The sequence below is a fragment of the Malurus melanocephalus genome, unplaced genomic scaffold (genome assembly GCF_030028575.1).
Source record: "Malurus melanocephalus ecotype Western Australia unplaced genomic scaffold, MMel_1.1 scaffold_46, whole genome shotgun sequence".
NCBI classification, from domain to species: domain Eukaryota; kingdom Metazoa; phylum Chordata; class Aves; order Passeriformes; family Maluridae; genus Malurus; species Malurus melanocephalus.
Window position 1 is genome coordinate 2,929,869 of NW_026623278.1, and position 24,277 is coordinate 2,954,145.

A 24,277-nucleotide genomic window follows, 5' to 3' on the forward strand; every position below is an offset into this window, starting at 1 on the left:
TTTTGGCAATTTGATGTGTGTCTTATTTTACAAACTTTTTAATTTTACCATGTTTAAAGAATTATGGATAATTTTATATCCTTTTAGATGTATCCATTTATCTGCAAAGAAAGGTAAGTCTTGCCAAACTGTACTKCTGTTGCTCCAGTCTGTTTCATCTGTATTTCTTTAATGTACCTGAGTCTAAARGACCATGTGGCAGGAAAACAGTGCAAGAATATTTCTTCAAGAATATATATTCCAGAATAGTCGCCTTATCTGGGAAATTTGTCGCAAGAARCTTCTGTCTTCATAGTTGGAACATTTGCTATGACACATTCTGATTACGGTGACAGCACTCATAAAGGCATGCAGTCTTGCAGTTTTGCTTTGGAATATACAGTGTACACTTCAAGTACTCATGATAGGTTTTCAAATTAAATTAAATTTTCTTTCTGTACATCTCCCAAATGTTACAACTATTCATGCTATTTTTAATAACATCTTTTCTGTTTTGCTGTGTACAAGTACACAGCTTTTGCAGTGGCCAGTAATATTTGATACAAATACTGACATTTGTATTAGTATTCTATAGAACTCTAAAATACTATTTAGGAGAAGCAATGTCTCTAGAGACAATGCAATCCAAAGCCTTCCTTTTAAATTTAACTGTTTATGTAAGTCTTAAAAAAAGGGSAATATTCTTGCTGACAGAATATTTTTGCAGTTTAACATATGATACTCTCACTTAGTAAGGATCCCTGGTCTTTGATTAATCTGCTTTTGTATGGAGTCAAATTAAATTTTAGCCTCGTGCTAGTATTTAAATAAAAGCAAAACATCAATATTAATTATGTTTAGTCTCTGCAGGGTTTACATRAAGCCCTGAGACTCACCCTCTTCCCTCATTCCATTATTATTGAAGGCTTAAGTTAATATTTTAACATTTTAATAACAACTATGATCTGTTTAATTACATGACATTTTGGAGGAGTGTCACACTTGCTCACAACATTCCACCCCAATGAAAGATAGCAAGGAGCCTGTCATTTAGGCAAAAAAAAAAAAAAAAACCCAAAACCAAATAACACCTCTTGAAATAGGAGCAGTCTAACTGGGAATACGGGTAAGCCATTTGGGRGTTTGCAGAGAGGTAACACAGGGAAGAAGAAAGGACTCATTATAAGTTGCCCTTTYGTGCCAAAATGCCAAGCTGCCCTTTCAGTAGCAGCTGGAGACTTTCAGCTACTCTAACCTAGTTTTTGTTGTGCAGTAAAATGTTCAATATTCCACAATTGGTTTATTTTCACTGAGAATGTGTTAAAAGTAGATGTTGAAGCACAAACTCCTTCTGATAAAACAGCAACTGGGAAGTGGGAGGCTAGGCAATAATAATCTCTCTATTTGTATTCCTTCTCTTTGCTACCTTGAAAAACCCAAAACAAACACAAATATAATTATTTTTATTTAAAGCAATGTCATCTTGTTTTGGCATCCCTTTCCTCTTACTCACTCTTAAAATGCATTTTTTAGATGTAGTTACGTCAAAAATTTTGCCTTTCTTCCACAACCAGTGAATTAAAAGATAAAAAGAATTAAAAGAAATTGAAATGCACTCAGAAAGCTATAAAATACCTCAGGGTATACATTATTAGTAGCCTAATGTGTTGAAAGCACTTTCTCCATTTGGTTGTCTTGCTTCATAAAGTGCCATAGAGAGCAATTGCATTCAAGTAGTGCACTGCTTATATTTGCCTGAGGARCAGAATGGAGTCAGAGGAAGAGGCAGAAGTGTGAGAAAAGAGAGGAATTTCAGCCATTCCAGGATGGGTTTGAGAGGTTAGAGCAAATAAGCCCCAACAGGCAAAACAACAAATGATCACTAAGCTGCAGAGGAAGTGAGCCCCCAGTAATTGGGACTTCACATTTCTTTGGTAACAAAAGGTATTATGAAACTCCGTGACAAGTTTCTTATCTCCTACAAATAGGAGTAGTCCTATGGGGTAGTTAAGTGGCAAGCACCTGCAGAAAAGTCTGAAATGACTGAAATTATAGCTGTGCTGATCATCCGTCTGGGCACCAACATGATTGCAGGGTTGTTTTSTTGGTTTTTCTAACCAGTTTGTTTRTTTCAGAGAATGAGGTAATTACATCCAAAACTTGTTTCAGACTATCACTGAGGTCATGAAGTTAGGCTTGAAAAACTGAGAATGAAGCACCTCGTTTCATTCTCATTTCCCAGTACATGGTACTCTCTGACTTGCTGCACTGAAAAACTATCAATTTCCTTTGAGAATTATTACCTTTTTGAACTGTTTGTAATCAGTGTATGAGAGGTTTCTGCTTCTCTCCTTTCTTTTCTTRTTGTTTACAAATTTTTAAAATAATTTTGTAGGCTAGAAAAAGGCATTTGCCTAATTGCTCAATCAGGAACTTTAGTACAGTGAGTCAAAGGAAATTGTTTTTTACTGCATTTATGAAATCACTTGATACAGCTTTTGGCCTAAATCTTTAAAGATTATATAAAACAACTTCTTGTTGCTCCATCTCCTTCTGAAATAAAACCTGCAATCCTTTACTATATGAAATAATGTCTCAGAAGGTATTAATCATATGTATTTGATTAATATTAAAATGAATATAYATTTTTATATTTGATGCATGTAATCATGTAATTGTTATTCCCCAATTCTACTTTTTTTTATGAGCCAATTACCAGTTATGCTTGGGTGGTTTGTCAAGAGAGCACTTTATGTGCTAAAGAGTGCATAACAGGATCCTAAATTCTACTTTTATATGAGACTTCCTGCAATAGGAAAGGTAGTCACAAATTTTTRGACACACAATGACTAAATCATAAAATACTTCTGAATAGGAGGCAACCAGGTAGTTAAAGAATGCCTGTCCATCTCACCTGTGACTACTTAATGGTTCAGTGTCATAAAATACAACATAAAATGCAACTGGGGAAGAATTTGATTTGTATTAATCCTTTCTTTTAGCTGTATTAGCAAAAAGATGATGTAAGATCAATGCAGATACACAATTTAGCTTATTAACATGGTAATTCCAATTTTGTTCATAAGGACGCTTTTTACAAGTCAGAAGGCTAACCTTATTTATACTTCTAATTACTGATAGATATCTACTTCTCTGCCAGTATGAGGCATTGGAACCACACAGATCAATAAAAAGTGTTCTTGTAGCCCATTGTGCCCATTATACAATGACCTTTCAAATAATAGGTCACATTGTTCAGAGGTAGATTTGAATATGTACAACTAATCTATATAGATGGGATATAGCTGTGTGTTTCATAAGTTTCCTGTTTGTACAGATGACACATCTTACTAAAAAAAACAGAGTAAAATAATGTATGTCCAAATTCCAAAAATGTTTTTTTTAATCTGTTGGTGAACAAAAACACAAGTTTATGGCTGTTTACYCCAGGGAAAAATCTGTTACCTGCCTAGCAGAAAATATTGTTTTCACTGTGTTTATTTCCTGAAGCGATTTTGTAAGGTGATAAAAAGGATGAAAAACTTCCTGTGGTGTGTCAACTTGCTGGGGCTTCTCACATAATTCAGTCGATTTAACATTGTCAAAAGAGTTTCAGCAGTTCTTCTCTGGTATTTAAATGCCCAGGAACTAGACTTCTCTTTTTATAAGTATATTTTAAGCTAGCTAATCTCACAGAAATGGTAGCTGTTTGTCCCTGAAAAGCAAGATCATCTCCACTCAAACTCCCTACGTAATAAAGGGACATAGGAAGCGAACCCATCCTCCTAACACAGGCAGTTACTTCTATCCCATTAACCATATAAAGAATTCAGATATCTCCAGAGGGTAATTCCATCTCCTTGAATTAAGTACTTACCTCTCCCACTTCAAATGGGAAATGGCATGAGGATACTTGAGCATAATAGCCTACAGGTTGCTGGAGTCACCCTGTCATGAGGGACAGGAGCTCTCCGTGCTGCTCAGCCTGCAGCCTGATGCCATMTGCCTCACTGCTGGCCAAAGGATCTCCGGGGACAGGGCAGGGCTGAGGCTGTGCTCCTCCTTCCAGAGGCTATTCTCTGTGCTATCCRTAGAGCCACATGTCAAATTCTTGCCAATGGTGTTGTCAGGAGGCAGGGGGCTCGTCCATGCTGGCTGGTAGGATGCATCCAGCAGGAGGATTGCTTAAGTGCAGCACATGAATCCTGATCTCCTGCAACCTGAGTGCTGTGTCTCCATATCCACAGTGGCTACTCTTGTATTACCTACCATGGCCAAATTGGACACAGGCACTTCGCTCCCTATGCTACCATGTAGCTTTTATTTTTGCAGATTTTTTAACCCAACGTAATTCACTGATTTTATAAACAGTGCAGTCTCACAGTTGTTTTAGCTCGACTGAAAGGCTGGGAACATRAGGTGGATATACAAGCAGGATGAGAAATGTCCACATAAATTTCTGCATCCAAGTTTTCCACGAAAGATCAGCAAAAATAGGCCTCRTGTAGATGTCTTTAACTTAGCAACTGGACATTTTCTATATTTATGAATGTTGTAGTCAGATAAACCTTCTTTACCCTTTTCACTTCTTCTGTCTTCCTTTGCAATTCCCAAAAGTTTTAAAAACTAATGAGAATGTCTCTCRGGTTTTGAGATTAAATTAAAATCCATGCTTCTTGAGATGCTGTCACCTCATAGGAAGTGTTCTGCACCATTTTTGGATGCTAAGACTTCTTAACTTGTGGCATAATTTGTGTGATAAAAATTGCTTTGGGGTAGTCTGATGCAGACTGTTTTGGTCTGCATGAGCAATGGACTCAATCATTGCTAAATAAAAGGTGTAAATAAAAATATTGGTTTTCTTTTCTGCTGTGCTTTCCCATTCACTGTGGCTGCTGTTTTCCCTTCCCAGGTGCAGATGTACCTGGGGAAAATTATAGCCTTATTATAGAATTATTGTTGTATGGAGAAAATACAAGTTTGACTGGGTATTTCTAGRTATATATTTGTTTAATATTTCTTCACTGGAATACCAGCCTACAGCAGCTGTGTAGATTTAGAAGAGTTCCTAGCATCCRTTACTTTGCTTCACTCTTTTGTTCAGAAAGAAAAAAAAAAAAGTTCCTCTTCTCATATACGCATTAGGAGGAAGATAACTGAGGGTTCCATTCATGGAAAAGGAGAGAGGTAATCAAAACATTGTGGAAAGCAAAATGATCAAATAACCTGAAATCTCTCTGGAAGTGGAAAAAGAATGTAAAGTTTAATTTTCAAAACCTTTAGTAAGGTGGATTTTKTTGGTAAAWGTCCACAGAATTGTGAATATAATTTTCATCAGGGCCATTCACAAAGAAAGGTTCTGACATAGAAACAAAAAGACCTGACATTCAGACACCTGTTCTACTGTTCCACATCCCATTTCATGTATTAATTTTATTAGTCACTTCCATGAAGTGTTCGGGGGTGTTGAAGTGAGTTTTCCTGAGATACTCCARATGTCTGCAAAAAAAGTCATGAAGTTTTTTATTGCAAGAGGAGTCATGGAAATGCAAATGCAAATATAAAACAAATCTTGAAGGTCCTTTGCTTTTGTTTATTAAATTAAGTACAAGTGACCAATGACTACATCTATGTTTGGGCTTTCACCTGTACATATTTTTATATRGTGCAGATATTAGAGGGAGTGAATATATTATTTTTACCAATTATTTTTTTCCAGGTGGAAAAACAGAGGCAGTTCCTCAAATATATTTAAATAGTATGTGCATGCCATTTAAATGTTTTTCTCATTTTATAACTGTAGCAATATTAATTTTATAAGTTTTCCTTTTTTTTCCATCATAAATAGAGCGTTTCAGAAGAAGAAATATGTCCTTAGGCTGGCATAACCCTTCTAGAGTTGTGGAGCTAGCATTCTTTCCCAGTTACTGTTTAAATAATTGATAAATCACAGTGTATATACATTCTTGATATCAGAATTATTTCCTTTTGCACCAGATTAACATAAATGGATCTTTATATTGCTGTATAAACATAAACTGGATTTTAAAATATTATAGCAAGCCAAATCCTAAGAGGCTGTTGACAAGGATTATTTTTAAAGTTATGTGYTTAACAAGATAGTCAGTATACCTCTCCAGCCTATTTAGCAATGCGTGTCTGCACCTTAATTAAGCTAGCTACTTTTGCTGCAGCGTATGGATATTAGCTCATCCATTTACCAAACASTAACCATGAACAGCACTTTCATCTCAAAAATAAAATAAGCGGCAGTCAGGAAAACAGAGTATGCAATTTAAGTGGAAAAAAAAGAAAAAAAAGTAGTCTCTGTTGTTCAAATAGCAGCTAGAACTCTCTAGAACACCTAGGCTTGCAGATGGCTCTACCAGTAAATTAATTTTCTTTTACGTAGCTGGATAGATTGCATGCCAAACCTAACTTGAAGCAATTGTAGCTATCTGCCTCTATTTAATCTTCTGATCTGAAACCCACTTCYCTTTACCTTTGTAAGTTCATAGACCAAACCAAAACAAATCGCATTTTATGTGTTTTATGCTTATATTTTTTAAAACCCTGGGAACAGACTCATGGAAACTTCCTACTTGCTCCTGGTTATAATACGACTCTTTACAGTGGAGTGACTTAGATCTTGACCAGGTCATCAGGAAATAAGAAATCCTCCTTGCTTGTCTGTGTACCTTCACTGACTATATTGCTTTTATGTTGTCAAACTACAACTCTGAGGCATGCTTCTTTTTCTTTAGATTTGAATAGACAAACAGAAATATTAACCTTTCAGCTTAAAAAAGCATCTTACATTTTCTTTTGCATTTTGGCATTTTTTTGTCCCAAGCATTAGAAGATTAGGAAAGTTCATATTAATAAAGGCATTGTTYTCAACAGTACCAATCTTTTTATCAACAGAGTCTGTCATCAGCCTCTTAGCTCTTTATGTTCTTTGTCACTGTGTTTACTCCTGTTATTTCAGTAGTATTTCCTGTGGAGCACAAGAGAGTACCAATGCAGTGTTAACCAGTGCTAAATAACTTCTAAATTTTCATATAAGAATGCTATTATAATAAAAAATCAATAGATAGCCATATTTTCTGTAAGATGCATACTCARCTACTCCACTAGAAAGAAAGTGCAAGAAGGAGAGTGGCTAGATGGCAAATTCCTTATCTCAAAAAAGAGGAAATAAATAGCACAGTAGAATTTGTAACTGAGAGTGGTCGARGAAAGYTKGGAAGGAAGGAAGGAAGAAGGAAGACAAGGAAGATCCCTTGTCTACGCAGAACCAGAAATGCGATAGGACCAGATGAGATCTCTTCAGCTGGCAAGCAGTAMGAGTGCAAATAATTGTGACACACCACTGACAACAGAGAGGACAAGAGTTAGTTAACTCTGTATTGAAAAGTAGATTATTGGCAGAAAATTACAAGAAAGTAAAGGTATTAAATGCCTTTTTTTTGTCAGAATTTATCCAAAAGGTCGGTTGTAAACAGATGATTGTCACCATTCATAAGTGTGACATAAACATGAATAAAGTCAGAAAATCTTAGAAACCAGAAAGGGTATTAGGTATACCTTAGTGAAAAGCACTTTAGATATGCACATTCCAAATATGTCCTCATTGCATTACTTAAAACATACAAGAGATTGAACTTCTGTTCTAAATCTATTTGCTAAGTGCAGGAGRTTTCTAAATGAAATAAATAGCAGTGAAGTAGAAGTTATAAATTTTGTGTGGCAGAGAACCAGCAGTGCATTATGGTTTCAGGGTAAAARCTGTCTTAATATAGCTTCATTTCATTACTGGTTTTTTCAGTTGTGACCAGCTCAAAACTAAATCTTTTGCAAATTGTAATGTGTATGTTAACATCCACCTAATTACTGCTAAGAGCAGTTAGTACTCATACTGAAAGAGTAAATCTATATTTGATGGAATTGCTGCCTTCATTCATCTTTGAGATTTTCTTCTTGGGTTTTGAGCTTATGCTCTCACAGGAGTCTATACTTTATGAAAAGACATGATATTATTCAGCTATTTAGTTGCTTTGTTCAGTACTTATTTCTTAAAATAACACATTGTTTTGATATATATTGCTATTTTAAGTTTTTTTTTTTATAATAATGTCAATTTTATGTAGTTAATTCTCTCATTGTGGCCATATATAATAATGTAACCACATAGATTTTTATTTATTACGCAGCATCTGTTTTTGTTACAGCTTGACATATGCATTTGACTAAGAAATTGTARCTTTTGTGTTCTTCTGCTTATGCTATTGTCTTCATCATTATACCTTTGTTGAATAATTTGTTTCCTGATTTTCCTTTGAACTATAGTGCTGGAGTAATTTCCTCAGCAAGTGTGTGCATATGCCTTTCAGGAAAGATAATGCCCATAATAGATAACTGGAACTTCAYTAGAGTAATGAGAGTAGACACTGTGGGAAAAATAAAAGATAAAAAATAAAATTAATTCCAGTAATTTAAGCATCATAAGGATGATTCTTCTTTTGATATTGCTTTTATTGTTGAAACTTAGAGAAATTTATACATRTTGTTATCTTGAAAATGTGGGATACTATTATTTGTATTTATTAGCTTATGACATCATAGAATCTTAGAATACYAGGTTGGAAGGGGACCTCAAGGATCATCTCTCATCGGAGATCCCATCTTTCTTGGCAAAGGCACAGTCTAGACAAGATGCCCAGAACCCCATTCAGGTGAATCTTAAAAGTATCCAAAGTTGGGGAATCCACTGCTTCTTTGGGGGGGGGTTATCCCAATTCCAATATGTCCAGTATGTGATTGTTCTCATTGTCAGAAGCTTTCCTCTTGAGTTAAATTGGAATCTTCACAGGAATATCTTATACTTATTACCCCTGTCTTTTCCCTGTGACTTCTTGTAAAAAGGGAATCTCCATCTTCTTTGTAGTCACCTTTAAATACTGGAACATGTTAATAAGGTCTCCCCTAACTCTTCTGTTTTAAGGCTGAACAGTCCCAATTCTTTTGGGCTTTTCTAATGTGGCAGCCTTCCCAGTACTTTGATTGTCTTTGTGGCCCTTCTGTGGACCCTCTTTAAATCATGTTTGAACTACAAGAAATACTGATATAGCAAAAATCTATACTTTTGACGAAACACTCTCTTTTACTGCTGAAATGTAATTAGACAGGGAGTTGCTGTTCTGAAATCTGTCCAAAATGCACACTAAGAAAAAGTCATCTATAAATTTGCTTGTAATATCCATAATGCCTGTCTTAGCTATTCTTAAAGCCAATAAATTGGCAGTTTATGAGAGGTTGGAAAAAATCCTGTTGATCTTACCTATTATACCTCTTCCTATTTAAGGATTATAGGATCATATCCAAAGCAAGAGAAATTTGCCATCTATTAYTACTGTCTCAGTTTAACAATATTGTTAAAATTAAATGTCCTTTAACACAATTCTCAGACAGGAGGAAAAAATTGCTTTTTTTGGTGCAAAAAATTTTACCCTACTCTTTTTTCTCCATTGATGTCTTCTACCCCTTGACCTGCTTTTCATCCATAGTCCCCCAGATACATAGCTCTTTGCACTTGTATTTGACCGTATTGATCAGGATTTGAGCATTCCTTTTCACAAATACCAGAAGATACTTGAGAAGACCCATATTTACACAGATTTCTGCATACTATTGTATAATGAACTCTTAGTTATGACATGAAATCAGAGATCAGTAGAGAGAACTGTATTCCTTGTAACGGAAAGAAATTCAAGACTTTAAGCTAATGGATCGGCAGCTTGTTAAGAGAAAGAAGGTTAAGGAGAGTTCAATCTTTCCTCTTTATAGCAATATGGAAGCTTTATTGCAAAAGAATTTCTCATTAAAARTCAACTCAGAATAACTGAATACAGTGCTGGAGTGAGTCCGTGATTAATTCGAATACATAGTGAGGCCTGTTCTGTATTAGGAGGTGGGGCTGGTTGTATTTTATGAAATATGAGGAACGTGACTTTTAAACATACAAGCACTACAAAGTRATTTTATAGTGTTTCAAGTGAAATTTAAAACGATCGGTTATACGGATGAATGGGGAGATTCCAGCAGAAACAGGTACTGAAAAACTCAGGGTTTTTTATCTTACAGCGACATATGAAATTTATTTTCTTTTTCTTAATATAAAATTCAGCAATTGTGTTAATACCAARTTCATTATCATGTGAACCTAATTCTCAACAGCTATTTCATATCGTGTTAAGTAAATTATTTAAGTAATGTAATATCAGGTGACTGTTTTAGCTTACAAGCAGTTTATTCTCTGGTATTGTCAGCCAAAGTTTCTCATAAATATTGCTGTTATTCCTGAGAGCTTCAAGAGAATATAAATGTGTAATTCTTTTAGACAGAAGAAGTGGAATGTGACACAATACAATGAAGAAAAGGTGTTTCTATAATTTTRTTTTTAATCCACTCAAACTAAAGTAAATGAATGGGTTGTTGGTGGAGTGGTGGAAGATATAATACTTGTAAAGACTACAGAAAACCTCTTTAGCTTTGTTGCCTCAGGTAAGAGTRTTGGTCTATGCCACTGGCAACTGGCCAATTTAATGAATTTTGTCAGCAGGAATTAATTTAGACCTGTATTCTATGYTGTAAGTATTAAATGTATTTTAAAAATCACTGGCTACATTTCTATTATGTCCTGTCAAGAGGGTTGATTGTCTCATATGTTATATATAATTGTATATTATATAATTGTATMAAATTCCTCATTTCTTCTGCCATTTCACTATCCCTTTTGTCATATTAAATCTAGAGTGTGAACTGATAATAAAATATTATTATCTGTACCAAGTGAGGAATCCTGAAACAATGCAAACTTGGCAAACCGTGAACACTTGGTGGGCAAAGTTGGAAGCCTGCTGACAGACCGTGAGCAGAGGAAGAAAATAGGTTTAGTTGCAGTCTTCAATAAACTGTTTATTCTGTGTCAGCCCTGGTCAGAATGAAAAGACCAGGTTGGAAAGAGGGGTCTAAAAGGCAAGGAGCCATTCTACTGAATAAAGAAGTGGCTCAAAAGCTGTGGATAGGACTTTTAGAGGGAAGGAATTCAAGGAGAGTAATGAGCTTCAACAAACATATATACACAGCAAACCTATGGTGAAAATGTAAGTTGAGTTATGAGATTTTTTTCCCAATTGCTCTTAACCGTTTGAGTGGAAACTTTAGATGGGAACCAAAACTATATATGTCTAAATCCAAATCTTAAACTGAATTCGAAAGAATTATGGTTTGCAGTTCCATTCTCAAAGAAGGCTGAGGAGAGAGGGAGATGTCTCAGCTGTAAGGTATGTGCTAGTGAAATCTCTTTATAAGTAGGTAGAGAAATTACGTGAGAAAGCTGTCGGAGAGAGTGAAATCTGGAATCTGCAAGTGTGGAGAAGGTGATTGGCAAGAAGCCAGGAAGATCTGCAGTAGCACCTACTGTGAATGAGGAAAACATAGCTAACAAGATATTTCAACTCACAGGACTTCGTCATAGGGAGACGATCCCTTCTTAGGCAACGATGCCATAAAATCCTGCCTGCAGGAGCTGAAGTTTCAAGCCTAATGACAGAGTGGGTTAAAAATAAAATGAAAGCCTGACAGGCTGTAAAAACTCTGASATTAATGGTGATTATTCCCATAAGGAAGAGATGCATTGTTGGTCATGAGTGACTCACTCCTAATGTGTGACGAAAACTTTGGTCTAGTGTCTGGACCTAAAATTGTGGGAAGCCTTCTGTCTCCCAGAAGCTTAAATGTGAGGGATATTGCCAAAGCCATCTAGTCAAATGACAATTAGCTTGGAGTGCTCATTCATGCAGGCATGACTGATTTCAGTGTCACTCTAAGGAGATAAAAAGTGACTGAGAGACTCTTGGAGGAAAGCTGAGGGGGTCAGAGCTGCTGYAATGTGCTGCTGGTCAGTCCTCCTGGTCATTCAGGAAAAATGAGTGTCCTACAGTGCTCATATGCAGGARCAGCATCACCAAAGCAGGCTCTGGCTTGACAGTAGCCTGAACTTGCAAGTAAATACAGAGTGAAATAGAATTGGCTTAGCCTTAAGGAAAGAATGATGTTTCAACTTAAGAAAAACTACTTCTTTGGGTCTGTGATGGATGCATGAAAAGCAATGGGATTACACTGCAACTGGAAAGAGTCTGGTTCAATAAAAGGAGAGTTTTCAATGCTAAGTAGAGCTCTATTTGCTAATAGATTGACTTATGAGGCATTAAGAGACTCATCATGACAGGACTGTACATATGGATTCGACAAACAGCCTTGGTCTATTGAGTTGCTTTTTAGCCAAAGGTTTTTGTTCCTTTGTGTTTTTGTAACAATGAACAAATTTCTATCAGTGCTTGAAACTTACATTCAGATATACTAGGGTAAGACAAACTATGGCTACCATTAAAGTTTTTGTCCTGTTTCATTGACATTCTGTGAAAGATTCTTAAAGTAAATACTGTGTGCTAGATAATGTATTGTCTAAATGTTATGTTRTAATGAAATTATAAGTGAAAAGTAGAATTGAAATTGGACTTATCTGTATTATTTAATTTCCTTGAAAAATCAATAGGTAATGAAATCTGGTATTTTAAACCAGGAGTGACATATAGATGAAGTTTTAACAGTTTAATAGCCTCGTTTCTGCTGGAAAAGTGACATGAGTTCCTTACTCTGCAGTAATAAGTGACATCAGCTTTTTTTTTAACTCTTAGTGTGATTGATACCGCAGTAATCATACTCCAGTGAGCAACTACTGTTACAATATAAGCCACAATTACACAATTACATTTCATTATCTGAAGCAATGATTCCGGTGTCTGCTTTTGGGTTTGGGTTTGTTTTTTTGTTTTTTTGGTTTTTTTTTTTAATATCTTTTCAATTCTTGTTGTTCACAGTCCTTCTAATACATCTTCAGTACCGAGACATATGTTTCATGCTTTCAGATGGGACCATAATAGCTTCCTCAGGCACTGGATTCAATTTGTTTTCAGTGTCTCTAATAATATGCATGTTGCTCTTGGTATTTTATTTATGGAGATTCACTGTTATAAAACTGTGTTTATAATGCATGYATCTTCTCTAAAGAGGCACAATTGCAATATTGTCATTAGGGTAACATCCAGTTTTAGGAATGGGTGTTAAATATTGCAGGATTAAATGAAGCAATTCATCTGTTAAGTAAAAAAACCAACACTATTAAAAAAAATTAATTTGAGTTAAATTAATTGCAATCCTTTTATTGGAGCTTCACAGATGTGTGAAGAGTAGGTTTTGTGCTTTTGTCCTTAGGGSTCCCACTATGCTTTTGTGTAACAGATGCAAATCTGGTATTTCTTTCTGATATCCATCCATTACTGCTGTGCTCACAGTGTTCAGTGTATTACTGAAACCATTTGAGTGAGAAAGGAAATGAAAGGTTTAATAATATGCAGGTTTTTCAGCACAGTGAAAATGGCCATTTGTGTTTTGGTAATCCTTTTACATGTCCTCAACTGATAATAATTCTCAATATGCAAATATTTTCTTTTAAAAGTTCAACTCATCTCTTAGGAATKATTTGAATTCATCTGCTTCAGGGTTTGGGGGGGCATTTCTGAGTTTTACTAACCATATTTTGTTGTCCCCAAAAGTATCTGTCAAATACCTGCACGTACTGGAATTCACCAAAACGTGGAAGCTCAACATATTTTGTACAACTGGCTAATAAAAATKCAGTTGGTAGAATTTAAAAAGAAGCTTGTAGAATTCTGCTTTCCAGATGAAACCTCAAGAATATCTCAGGCCTYTCTTTCTTTACTTATATGTAGGATTGAAATGAAATGTTTTAGATTCCATATGGATTAAGATGATCTGTGAGAACTGTTATACTGTACCGGAATAAAGATCYATCTAGTCTTGTATCTACTGATAACAAAAGAATAGTTATATTTCCCTTTGTCTTTCCAGCCATCTGCTACATTAGGACCTCTTCAGACATCTGAGTAGGGACTTCCTGGATTGTGTCTACTGTGTCCTCATTTTCTATAAACTTAAAAAATATTTGATCTCTTTTTGTAATTTTTTGGCTCCCAAGRGAGATTTCATAACATTGATTATATAAGCTGAAACATACCATCTTGGTTCTCACTTTTGTTCTCATCTAGGAGCCGTAGTGAGGATGACTCAGCCTGCAGGTATCTATAGGAACAGACTCGAAAGCAGAGGTCATGCTTGTGCTTATGCATTATTCAGTGTTGAATCAAACCTCTCCTCTGTGTAACTGTTCACATATCCCGGGGTTTTTCCCTTTCTTCTTTCAAGGAAGTTGATGCTGATTTCCTTCAGGCCGAGTGTATTTGCAATCCAGTGTGTCTAGTCTTGAGAAAAATCCAACTAGGACATGAAAWTGCTAGAAATTATGGAAGTTATTCCAATCTTTTATCCTTTGAGCCCTTCAGCTGGTAAAATGTGATCAACACAAAACAGAATGGTGCCATCACTGGCAGGTCAAGGAGCAGATGTGAATGATGCATTAAATACTTCCTATGCTCCCATATTTTCCAGAACACATTGACCATTTTGCATAACTTAGCTTATAWGGATTTTTAGCCTGAACTCTTAAATCTACTGCAGCTTGTAAAACCAGCATCAAGAATTGCAATGTTCAGTCTATAGGCAAATATAACTATGCTTGAATGCATTCACCAACATATGATGTATTTTGTGTGGGTTATTGCATGCTTCTTTCAAATCTTCTCTGATTCTTTCAGGACACATAYACKCTTGGATAATGAAAATTCACAACCTTACCACATCTTACCTCTCCCATTGAGCAAACAAAAGCCTAGCAAGGACAGAAAATAAGACTGACCAAATAGTAATTTCAAGTGCTATGTACTCCTTCTTACTCATTCATTAACATAAGATTATCACAGCATGGACTCATGTTTTCTTCCAAATTGTAATGATCTTGCTTCCTGTTTAGACTCACTTAACATCCCAAGGGCACAAATTATATTGTTGCTTCTCTTCATCTCTATACATGAGATGAAGAGCTGTCTAATGAATTTACATTCTTCTTGAGCTATTATATTTTAATTATCTGTTAATGAATGTAAATCAGCAGTTGTGTAAGGCAAACAATTGATGGAGAAGGTTACAGAGTCTCAATTGTTTGGGGAAATCCATATATAGCGCTGGCATAAATTAAAATAATAAAGGGGTCTTTTTTTTTTTTTTTTTTTTTNTTTTTTTTTTTTTTTTTTAATTGTAAAATTACTGTGACCTGCAAAGTTACATGGTATCTACAGACTGCAAGAAAATGAGATCAAATAATCTGAGAAAGTGTGGAATAATCTTATTTACTGCCTGTCAGCAACATACTGAGCAGGAACTGGTGTCCTTCAGTCTTGGCTGTTCCCACAGGTATTTCAAGGGAATGGTGCTGTCAGTATCTCTGTCCCAGCAATTAACACCTATTATGTTATTGTTTCTTGCAGAGGACCAGACGTGATTCCTGAATCTTACATTGCCTATTAATCATGTTTCCCATTATCCCTTTRGAACTCTGAGTCTTATTTACAATACAGTTTATCATGAAACAGGATTGAAGCAACTGTGGTGCCCATAAGGTTTTCAAACATCTGATTGCTTCTATTTAAWTTTTTAAGAATTGGAGAAACCTGGAGTCTCTTGATCTTACTACTGTTAAGAGTCCTTAGTGCTCATTGAAAGATACATTTCCTTATCATCTCATGGGGGTCCCGTGGTTAAATTGAACAGCAAATTTCATTAATGTAAATAGATAATAAAGGTCAMACAAGCCCCTAATAAATACTAGTTTTCAAATTACACTTTAAAATCCTCATATGGAAACTGAAAATAGTTATTGCTGTGCTATTTGCTCAAAGAAAGTCTGAAATAATATCTCTCAAGAGTGAACAATTCWGTTCAGTTTTAACTGAATGTGAAAGTGTAAAACCCATCTTTTATGAGCTTAATCAGCTGCATTTCAGCAGAGAGCAACAATAATAGGCTACAATTCATGCAAAAAGATAATAATGTGGAACAATATTGTTCTGCATTACTGCCTCTCTGGCATGAAGGGTTTTAAATAWTAAAATTTTAAAAGCCAAAAAAATTTGCACACCTGAAGCCAAAGTCTACTCATTTRTGTATCTGCTGAGAAGTGCTGTGTTCCATGTTCATGTTTGTTTCCTCTGCAGAGCAGGCACAGCCATTGCATCATCAAAATATCCATCTGTGGTTGCAACATCTAGTGCACAAAAATGACTGAATTTGGCCATGGGACATTTTTCATTATGTTCCACTTCATATCATCTCCCTGCCCAGTATTTTTCATGCCTATGATGTCCAAACATACTGTCAGATGAATTTTTGGAACATGTCTAGTCMGATGTAGTTGTACCATTAACAATCAATTATGCTTCAATTTTCCWTGATAGCTTTCACTAAAATATATTSCTCCCATCCCTGAAAGTTCAAACCCAGAGCTCTAAATGGAGCTCTGAACAATCTGGTATAGTGAAAGATGTCCCTGCCATGGTAGGGGGGGTTGAAAATAGATGGTTTTTAATGTTCCTTCCAACCCAAACCATTCTATAATTCCATGATTCCATTATTGATATWCTGTATTACCACTTGCCTATTTGCTCATCAGATGCAAGATACTGCAAAGATGTTCTTTTTAACTCATTCTTCCTCATTTCTCCTTGATCTGATCACCAGATCCCAAATTACTTTCTCTATCTAGGTCTTCCTAGATTTTTTTCCCCAGTTTGTRTTCATGGAAATTGACCAAGAATAGAACATCATCCCTCTGTGCCTGTTTCTTGTACATGAAGCAGAAGCAGGTAGTTCTTGCTAGCTTCAAATCAGCCTATATAATGCTTCCTTTGCCTTCAGAACAGAGTTTTTCTAGCTTGTTCTGTCTCCTTTTGTGCCATTCCTGATTTTTAATTGCTCTGTATAAACTTATCTTTCTAGAGAATATTCTCAAAAAGCCTTTTTTTTTTTTTTTTTGTGTAGTTTTTTTTTTTTTTTTTTTTTTTTTTACTGGTGTCCACTGATAAGACTTTTTTTTTTTTTTTTAAATTGCATCAGTTACATTGTGTTGTGATTGTGCCTGATAACTCATAGTATTACAATGAGTTCAGTAAAGTTATGGAAGACTGAAACAACATTTCTGTTTCAGATAACCTGTAAAGTAAGATTTTTTTATCTTTTWATTTATGAAAAATGTTTTCTTTTAGGTTTTATTTACCAAGTATTACAGATCTGGAAGTTAAATTTTACTCAATGTACAGTGTAACATGCTGGGAAGAACTTAYGCATGTTGCCTAATTGTAGAACTTTTTTCTTCTGTAATATCCAGTATTTATGCATGTGAATAGTAAAGACTTAGGTGTTCCTAAAACTACTCCTACTCCACAATTTTGAGTTTCATGCAGACTTGAACAACTATAATGCAGTTTGCAGACTGCATATTATTTCATCATATTATCTGAAAGATAAACATAGTTGTTTTAATTAATCAAAATAACAGCAGTTGAAACAACCATGTAATGTAGGTTCTTGATCATAATTTATAAAATGAGCTGGACATTTTTGAATGAGAAAATGATGTTTCAAGTACGTATTTATATTTCAGAATGAGAAAATGATGTTTCAAGTATGTATTTATAGTTCACAGGAACATTCAAAGTACTCAATGCACCTAATGTTCTTTATATCTGTTATAAGAAATATACTCTCTATGTTTGAAGTAAACAAAACACTCTGAAATTATTTAATATGTAAATGTAACTTGCCACTAAACAGATATTTTCAGTATTTTTTTTTTAGAAAGGTAAAATCTTTTTCTTGACCGTGTTCCTTCCTAACTTAAAATTTTCAGGATATTGGCTGTAGTCTTTCCATAAATTAGATGAAAATACATGGCTTTGACAAGGACTGTAATAGTTTCTACTAACACAAATAATGATTTATCATGCTGGAGTAATTAATATTTGATTTATGAATAAATCCCAAAAGTCTTCAAATTTTTTTTGTCAATAAAATGTGGATTTAATCTGCTTTTTCTTTAAAAAAAATCACATAAGATTGTTGGCATCTTTTATGGATTAATTTTATACTTCTTTGACCATTGAATATCCTAGCTCCTCTAATGCTTCTCCTTAACTAACATTGAAGGAAGGAGGATGCTGAGGCTGAAGCACATGCAAGAAGGAAAAGTAGAAATGTTGTTCTGACACTTTTGATGCAGGATGCATTTGAAAACCAACTGAATTTGCTTGCCAGCATGTTCTTGACAGTGAGAATTATCCTCTGATAGCACAACTGTGGGATGTCAGTGATAGGCTGGCTCAGTATTTACATGAGAAATGCAAAGAGCTTACCACTGCAGCCTGGTTTGGAAGCGTGCAAATCGCAGTGCCACTCACATCTCTGCATACAGTKGTTTAGGGTCAACATTCTAAACACTGCAGGAAATCCAATGGTGATTCTTCTTCGCTTCTTAAAAGATGTTGCAGGTTGGTTGAAGCAGTTTAATGTTATATTGTGGTTTCAGGGCTTTCCAGATCATTCAGATACATTCTATATAGATACCTAGCTGACAGTGTCTGTAATTCAAATATGTGTTTATTCTAGGTATTAAGTATCTGTCATGAATGCACATTTTACATTTACTAGGTTGTCAAAAGCTTTCAGGGTTTATGCTTAAAAAAGAACATTTTTGTTCTAGCAATGGGAGGAATGGATATGTTCCACACAAAATTCTCATTTTATTGGATATTTCTGTGTCAGAAAGCTGGCAATGTTTGTTGTGACTGAGTCCGTGAACTGCAGGGCTAAACAGGAACTCTTCATTTGATCAAGTGTCTCAGACTGGTTTTCTCTTTATTTTTCACCTAGGGATATTGTTGAACATTTTAAGATATATTACTTGAAAAATTATCACAACTGATTTTGTGTACTTGATTTTGCAACTAGGATAAAAGGGTAGAGTAAGGGATGTTTCCAAACCTGTTCCAGACCAAATTTTCATCATTCCTTAAGAAAAGGAACTTGCTTGAAATTTCATGACTTGTGGTTCTGAATTAATGTTATTTTGCGATAAGTACTCTAGTTTGTTTTATACCTTCTAACAAGAAAAAAAAAAAAAGACATAGTAGTTTAGAATTTAAAAATAATTTTGCATGTATTTGCCTCTCCTATATTATAAACAGCAGAATGAACCACAAAGTGACCCCAGAAATATCCCATTATTCAAATGAGCTGGTCAAAGGTTTCAGTCCCTTTACTGCAGGAGATTTTATTCTCTTTTTTGCAAGCATAATTTGGAAGGTAGAATCTGATATATGTGTCTAAATTCCAGGGTTTCTTTGGTTGTTTTTTTTTCTTCTTCTAGTGACTAAGTACTAATCTATTTCTTTATTTATTTTTATAGATAAAAAAAATCAACAGGAATTTTCCCGTAAACCAGCAGGTAAGAAAAATAACATTTGGGTTTTTTAAATTTATAGTTCTAATTCTCATTTGAGCTATCTTTAATTGTGTGTTAGTTGTTCATTATTCTAACTGAGGAATAACTCAGTAGATTTTCTTTAGAGAGTAGCTTGGTGTTTTTATTCTCTCAGCTCAAAGGGAATTGGAGTGTTTTATCAAAGTAAGAACACACCTAATTTTTTTCAAATTAATCTACTTGATGTGGGTGTATATGSCTTTCTTCAGATTGTGTCTTATGAATTTTACTATAAAAGGGGAATRTTATCATTATCCTTTACAGAATTAGCCACAATTTATCAATGTTGCAAAACTCWAAAAAATTATGGTCTTTTGGTGGTTTGTTTTTTCTTTGCCTATTGAAAAATGAAGACATAAAAAGTTAATATTTGTACAACGTTTTGGAGTTTGGCAGTAGCAGAATTTGGAATAAACAAAATCTGACTGGCAKTCTCACATTATTGGAAGGAGCTGGAATGTCTTTCAGATAGAAAGTAGGATTCCTTGAATACAGATTTCTTTTTTTTGTAAAATGTATCATGAGTACAATTGCTGCTGTTCTCGACAGGACCCATGCAATGAAGGGATAGATGTTTTTTTCTTGAAAAATCTCTTCTTCCCACAATTTTTTTAAGGAAGCAAACCTACAGGCAGTTTCTTGTTGCTAGAGACCATAATAAGAGTGGACGACAGCCACACCTCCTCAGAAGGTTCAGGATATCTTTAAGAAAACTGTGTAAACRAATTATGAATAAAAATCATGAGGATAAAGCTCAGTACACTGTAAAGTTAATTAAGGATGTATGTGTTGTGYATGATGATGATTTCCTTTTAAGAAATGTGTGGTAAGGGGAATCAGAGGAATATGATTCATAAGAAGGAAAAAACTATGTGTAGGACTGAGYTGTAAACTCACCTTCAGGAGGACAGTTTTGAGGAAGGAAAGTGCTTTCTCCTCCCTTACACCCCATCTTCAGTTAGTCAGCATATTTCTCAGTTCCCTGTCTCTTGTCCAGTTTTATTTTTATGGARTTGTGCTGAGTGTAACTCACAAAGGAGGCAGATAATTACTGTTTTGTTTTCTCTTTTCTTCATGAGAAGGTCCACAAATCATAGCAAACTAATGGCAATAATAATATTAATACTACTAATATTGCCAATCATAGCTACATGGGTATGTATAAATGAAGCTTCAATAAGTGGGGTCAAAACTTGCGTTTGGACATTTTTGTAATAATTTCTACAATAACAGATGCAGACAGTGGCAAAAAAATGCTTCTATCTCAAAAGAAGGATTAAAACAATGCCTGGTAAAGAAAAAGCAGTCAACTAGCTCCATTTTCACTCTTAGGATTTACTCTGAACTTACCTCTTTGCTTTTATGACTAAAAAAAAAAAAANAAAAAAAAAAAGACAACAGAAACAAAAACAACAGCTATAATATCCCACCAGTCTAACATATAATTCAGGGATCTCTGCCCTTGGCATGTAGGGTCAATTATTAGAATTCCAGTRGAAAGCAAAAATAACTTTCTTAGCTTGAATATCTTTTTGGTCATGTTATGTGTTTGGACAGCCTGCAATTATAATGCATTMATCTCTCATCAGCACCAATCAATATATTCCAAAGGAATAACTATGGAGCACTTCAAGAAACTCAGCCAAAAGGTCAAACTGAAAAGAGAGACTGATTTGATGGGCAGTGAGACTTCAAATCCTGAAAAAGATTTACTGATCTGTGTATGTCAGAAGTTTTAGGGAACATCAAATTCAAAACCGGATCCCCTTTTGGGCTTACCTTATGTAAAGAGGGTTGCACTTTTTTATCATAGAAGAAGTTAGGAAATATCAGTTAATTTAAGTTAAATAGTGAAATAATTTTTTTTGAGTAGAGTCAGTAAAGGCTACAGAGATGTAAGGTTAATTTCTGTCTTCATGTGAAGCAATGGTATGCAGGGAAGGAACAGGATTTTTTACTTGTTATATCAACACATCATTTATCTAAAAATTAAATTACCATCTTGAATATGCTTGTCATCGTGACCTTTTTAAAAGAAAATACATTTTTGTCGAAGAGGTTGAACAGCTAGTTTTAACTTCTTTCTGCAAGCATATCATGAACTTGTCTTCATCCTATTATGCTTTAAAAAAAGAAGTGTGCATATTTAATTTCACTTAACAAATACCCAAAGGTTTTTTATTGAGCATAGCAGGGTAATGGAAGGTTATTTTCACTTAGTATCTTTATACATAGATATGTGGATTTTAATTAGTAAGGTAAAGAGGGAAGGCAAGTTGTCAAACTATAGAGTCAAGCAACTAAACCCTTAGGATTCCTTCATGAAAATATTCTTTATATGAAGGAGACAATAGGGGCAGACAGAGACATTAGCATTACAATGAGGAAACAAATGTACCTGTATAGGTGTGGAAGATGCTGTAACTCCAGCAGTGTTCTCCAAGCATCCCAATGTTGCAGCAAGTTAAAAAGATAAGAGAAGTAGTAATTAGAAAACACTTGTTGACTGCACATAATGTGGCAGCTTTCCTGTAATGCAGTAATTGTGAAAGCAGGATTGTTTGGAAAATTATTGGAAAGATAAGATATGTTAATTAAAATTAGAAAATCAAAGATGATGGGTATTGATAAGACAGTGGTAATTATTTGGACAGCATGAAGCAGTAAGATAATTTGAGACTTGTGTTAGTGCATTTAGTAGTGGTGGAAAGATTATGCAAAAAATGCTGGAAGAGGACCACGCAGACAAAAAAACTATTTTTGAAGAAGTCTGTGGGACAAGAGGGAAATAATGTCCCCCTTCCCTGAGATAACAGTGATGAAAGGAACCCTTGAAAATTATATAATCAGAMAATTGGTTGTGTTTTCTATATTGGTACTATATGCATGGGCTGTATGTAGTAACATTTAAGAGTATAATAGCAAGTAGTTGAGGAAAAAAATACTCAAAATATTCTGCTTATTTCAAATATGTGCTAAAAATGTGATGTTGTAGACAARATTTCCATAAATTCAGAGAAAAAATCACATAGACCTCATAGCAGAGAGGCACAAACATTGGAATATTTCAGGACTTCAGCCAAAGGCTTCTCTATTTCATCAGCCAAGATGGGAGTGGAAACATGAATATGTTTCCTTTTCTTGGAAATCCTCATCTCTGTTCAGCTGTTACAGTGATTACAGCACATGTCAGCTCCTGCCAGAACCATCATTAGGCAGGTGAGTTCTGAAAGGTGCCATTGACTCCCTGCTAACACTTTCCAAATGACAGGAAAATGCACCCTAAGTCAGTAAACTGTAGTGGTGTAATGAGGGCAAACACTGCCCTTTCCTCTTCAGTTCCCAATCTTTGCATTATTCTCCATGAGTTTGTGGATTTGCTGATCTCAGCTGAAAATCGACTTGAGAGCATCTAAAGAAATCAGCATCACACAGTCCTTCTTATAAAGCCCTCTGATCCTTTTCAGGGTGAGAAACCAAATGTAGCCTCCAGCTACTAGAGATTTTACTATACATTATACCTCTCATTTGCTCTYTGGGATTTATTGGGATTTGGCTCTCACTGGTTGCCATGCCAGGAGGATGAAATGGCTACATGTGGCTTAGGTACACAGTGGAATTCAAGGTTTAGATCTAAATCTTAGTCTGGCCTGCAGTTCACCTCTTCCTGTCCCTGTGTGTACAAGTTAGTAAAATGTTCATAAATTGCAGCTGAGAAAATCCTAACTTTCTGGTTCCCAGTTTAACTTATTTCACCCAAGCCAGTGGTACAAAGCAGATTCAGCACTCGGCAAATTTGAGTTGATTTTTCATTTAATTGATAATGCCAATGTTCACACACATATTCACAAATGCAATAATTAAACACTTGCTTCTCCACTACATGGGCAGCAGTCAAWTCTCAAGCTTTCACATGAAACAGACATTAAAATATCATGGCAGAGCAGTGCCTTTAAAACTTTTTTCCCTGTGTTGTATGTCTCATCGCTATCAGGATGAATTCAAAGACCATGACTCTCCACCTTTTACCTATGTTGAATTYACCAAAAAATGGAATGGGGAAGAATGCTATAATCCTTTTAGTTGAACATTATTTCTGTTCTATCCACAGGCAGCATGAGAATTTTTGAAATATTTGTATCTACAGAAGATAAGAAATTTTCATTAAATAATTTTTATTTTAAAAGATAATGAGTCCCTCTAGAATTTCCATGCTTTTTATGGGAAAAGAATTGGTACGTTTCTATTCAAAGTGAGCAGTTTATAATAAGAATCACATGAGAATGAGAAAGAGTGTTGAACTGTGTTTAACTCATTTTTTAAAACAAGATCACGACATAAGGAACTGATGCCACACTAAAGCTAGAAACTGGGGTATAATTGTGCATGTCAGATTCTGCAGTCATCACCCCATTGTTTTGCAGACATTTTGCATTCTTGATGGCCAACAATGGGGTGATAAGATACATTGAAGGCATTCAAAAATATACATGGTTATACCCATTTTCATTTACTTCTTATATAATTTAATRAAAACAACTATACACAGCTGTACCAGATCAGCTATGTAATATCAGCTCATATTCTGCTTTAATAGGGTGTTGTTCAGTTTTATTAAAGTTCTACAGTTAGAACAACCTCATTTAAAATCAATTCCAAAAGTTTGACTCAGTGAGTTTATTTAATAAAACCTAACTTATATGTGCTATATAAAGGTGAGCACCC

At 34.9% G+C, this 24,277-nt stretch overlaps 1 protein-coding gene across 2 annotated transcripts in view; it reads left to right on the top strand.

Moving 5' to 3' along the window:
- SNTG1 (syntrophin gamma 1) overlaps positions 1-24,277 on the top strand; it is a 311,772-nt gene that overhangs the window by 225,521 nt on the left and 61,974 nt on the right. For both annotated transcript variants that reach the window (XM_057365031.1, XM_057365030.1), the window contains exon 12: positions 19,478-19,516. In XM_057365031.1, coding sequence (XP_057221014.1) covers positions 19,478-19,516 — 39 coding nt within the window. The remainder of the gene's footprint in view (positions 1-19,477; positions 19,517-24,277) is intronic.